The following is a 2,500-nucleotide window of genomic DNA, read 5'->3' as shown; positions in this document are numbered from 1 at the left end:
CCTCAGCCAGGCCAAGACCTCACACACTCCTTGTACAAATGTATACTAGACAAAATGTCGTATATCGGACTTTCATTAACCTCCATTAATTCTCCTAACATGGAATCCGATACGGTTACATCCATCAATTTCATCCAATCTGCAAATAATAACTGATTTCCCCTTTCCCCATTAGTGTCATCAGAAGCAACTGTTACTGTGACGCCCAGTCGTGCGTGCGTTATGGCGACTGCTGCTCGGATCTGGCGCGGACTCTTTGGGGGGACGGACGCGAGGAAGGAAGTGACCGTTACAGTTGTCACTATCTCTCTGGAACGGTGAGTGTCCCTATCTCTCCCATGTCTTCCTTTTCCTCTTCCTACTTTGTCCCCTTCGCTTCCTCATTCTCTTCCTCCCGCATCTTTTCTTTCTGTACCTCCTCTTCCTTCTCCTCCTTCTCTCTATCCTTTTCCCTTTCTTCCTTCTCTCTTCTTTTACCTCCTACTCCTCTCCTACGCGCTCTTCGTCCTCCGCCTTCTGCTCCTCCGTTTTCTTCTCTCTTCCTTTTCCTTCTCCTTTTCCTCTCCCTCTTTTTCCTCCACTTCTTTACGTTTTCATCTCTCTCTTCCTCTTATTTTTCTCCCTCTACTATTCATACTCCGCATCCCACACCTCCTCCTGCATATCCTACTCAGCATCCTATACCTCCTCCTGCATATCCTACTCCTCCTCCTCTCGTCCTCCTCTCCTTTCCTTCTCTACGCCTACTCCTCCTCTATTTCGATTTCCTCCTTACTCCTCTCATTCGTTCCCTTCTTCCTCTCCTACTCTTCCTTATTTTTTCCTCCTTCTCCTGCTCTTACTCCTCCTCCTCTGCCTCCTCCTTCTTACCCCTCTCTTCCACTCCTCTTCCTTCTTCCTCCTCCTTCTTAACCCTCTTTTCCTCCTCTTCCTTTTCGTTTACTTCCATGTCTTCCTTATTCCTTACCCCCCCCCCACTCCTCTTCCTTACTTTATTTCTCCTACAGTACTTTCCCCCACATGGGGGTTTTGGCTGTACAAGTTTTATGTAGTCATTACATTAGAAACTTTAGTGACAAAGTCACATACATACATATGCCAGAGGCTTTTTTTCCCCCTTACACGGGAGGTAGCCAAAAGAAAAAGGCATAGAACCCACTCCCACCCATTCCATCCCCTACATACTCCACTCCCCTCCACCCTCTTCCCTCCCTCACATCTTGGCACCTCCTGGATGACGGGTCATCCCTGCATCCTGTCCACTGCCCTGGGTCAGAAGCAGTGTCGCAAGACAGAGTACATCCATAGCAAGGCCGCTTCATTATTTTTATGAAAGAATACTAATTTATTTCAAATTGTACTATCTTTCTGCTCCTGTAGTATTTCTTTTACCACCTGCACGACTCTATTTCTTTGGCTTGTTAATGTCTCCAAGGATAGAAGCGCTGGTTATTACTGACGAAGTACTCTCTAATCCTTTCTCTTTTCTATTCTTCTTCCTTCTCCTCGTCCTTCCACTCTTTCTTCCTCCTGATTACAAAGGATTTTACCAAGGCGGAGCATGCCGACAGGAGACCTTTTGATCCATATCTAGGTCGGATGAAAAAAAAAAAAAAGTGTTGAGGAAGGAAGGGAGAGGACGGAAGACAGAGGTGAGTGGATAATGGTTGTATATGGATGATGTTGTGATTGCATGAGGAGGAATGGGCGGGGGTGGGTGGGGGGGTAGTATTTGTGAGTTAATTTTGACGCAGCCCGAAGGGATTTCTCCCCGTCCGGCTCCTCCTCCTCCTCCTCTTCCCTCTCTTCCAAGAAATGTTGATTACTTTATTTGTCATATCTATTTTGGTGTCCCAACGTAAACACAGCTTTAATTTGATCATGTGTGTTAGAACAATTTCGTAGAATTATTGTTTGTGTGTGCACGCGCGTTTGTGTATATGTGTGTGTGTATTTACCTAGTTGTATTTTACGGGAAGGGGAGCTACGGTCGTGGTGTCCCGCCTTTGTATCTCGCAGTGTCTAGTTTGCTCTTAAATTCATGAATAGTCTTTGTACACACTATTCTTTCGTCCAGTTTGTTCCAAGTGTCCACCACTCTATGTGGAAAACTGTTCTTCTTCAGATCTCTTCTATGTTTTTTGAGTTTCTTTCCATGTCCTCTTGTGTGTGTGTGTGCGTGTGTGTGTGTGTGTGTTGTGTTAAGTTACCTAATTCTACTTACCTAACTGTAACATTCATAAAAAGAGCTGCATTCGTGGTATCCTGTCTCTTTTTGGCCAACAGTCATACGTAGTTTGTAATCCACTTGTAGTTTTATCTTGGGTTGCATCGTCTTCTAAGATAATCCAGTATTCGATGCACCTTTATGGAAAATCATGTTTTACGACAGGTATGTAGTCGTCTTTGATTTGTTTCGGTGACTTCGTTCGTGACGTTCTTCTCTCCCCTTAAAATAAATTGCATGTCTCAAGGAACCCTGCTAAAAAAAAAAAAAAAA

The 2,500-nt window shown here is 44.6% G+C and overlaps 1 protein-coding gene across 1 annotated transcript in view; it reads left to right on the top strand.

Annotated features, from left to right (window-relative positions):
* Positions 1-2,500, top strand: part of LOC143030171 (uncharacterized) — a 128,636-nt gene that overhangs the window by 11,376 nt on the left and 114,760 nt on the right. Inside the window, exon 2 of the mRNA XM_076193332.1 lies at positions 176-317. Within this exon, the coding sequence (XP_076049447.1) occupies positions 176-317 (142 nt within the window). The remainder of the gene's footprint in view (positions 1-175; positions 318-2,500) is intronic.

Source organism: Oratosquilla oratoria, chromosome 12, assembly GCF_046742065.1.
Source record: "Oratosquilla oratoria isolate Oo_2021 chromosome 12, ASM4674206v1, whole genome shotgun sequence".
In the NCBI taxonomy this organism is placed as follows: Eukaryota; Metazoa; Arthropoda; class Malacostraca; order Stomatopoda; family Squillidae; genus Oratosquilla; species Oratosquilla oratoria.
The sequence above is the reverse complement of the archived record's forward strand: the minus strand, read 5'-3'. Positions and strand labels throughout refer to the sequence as shown.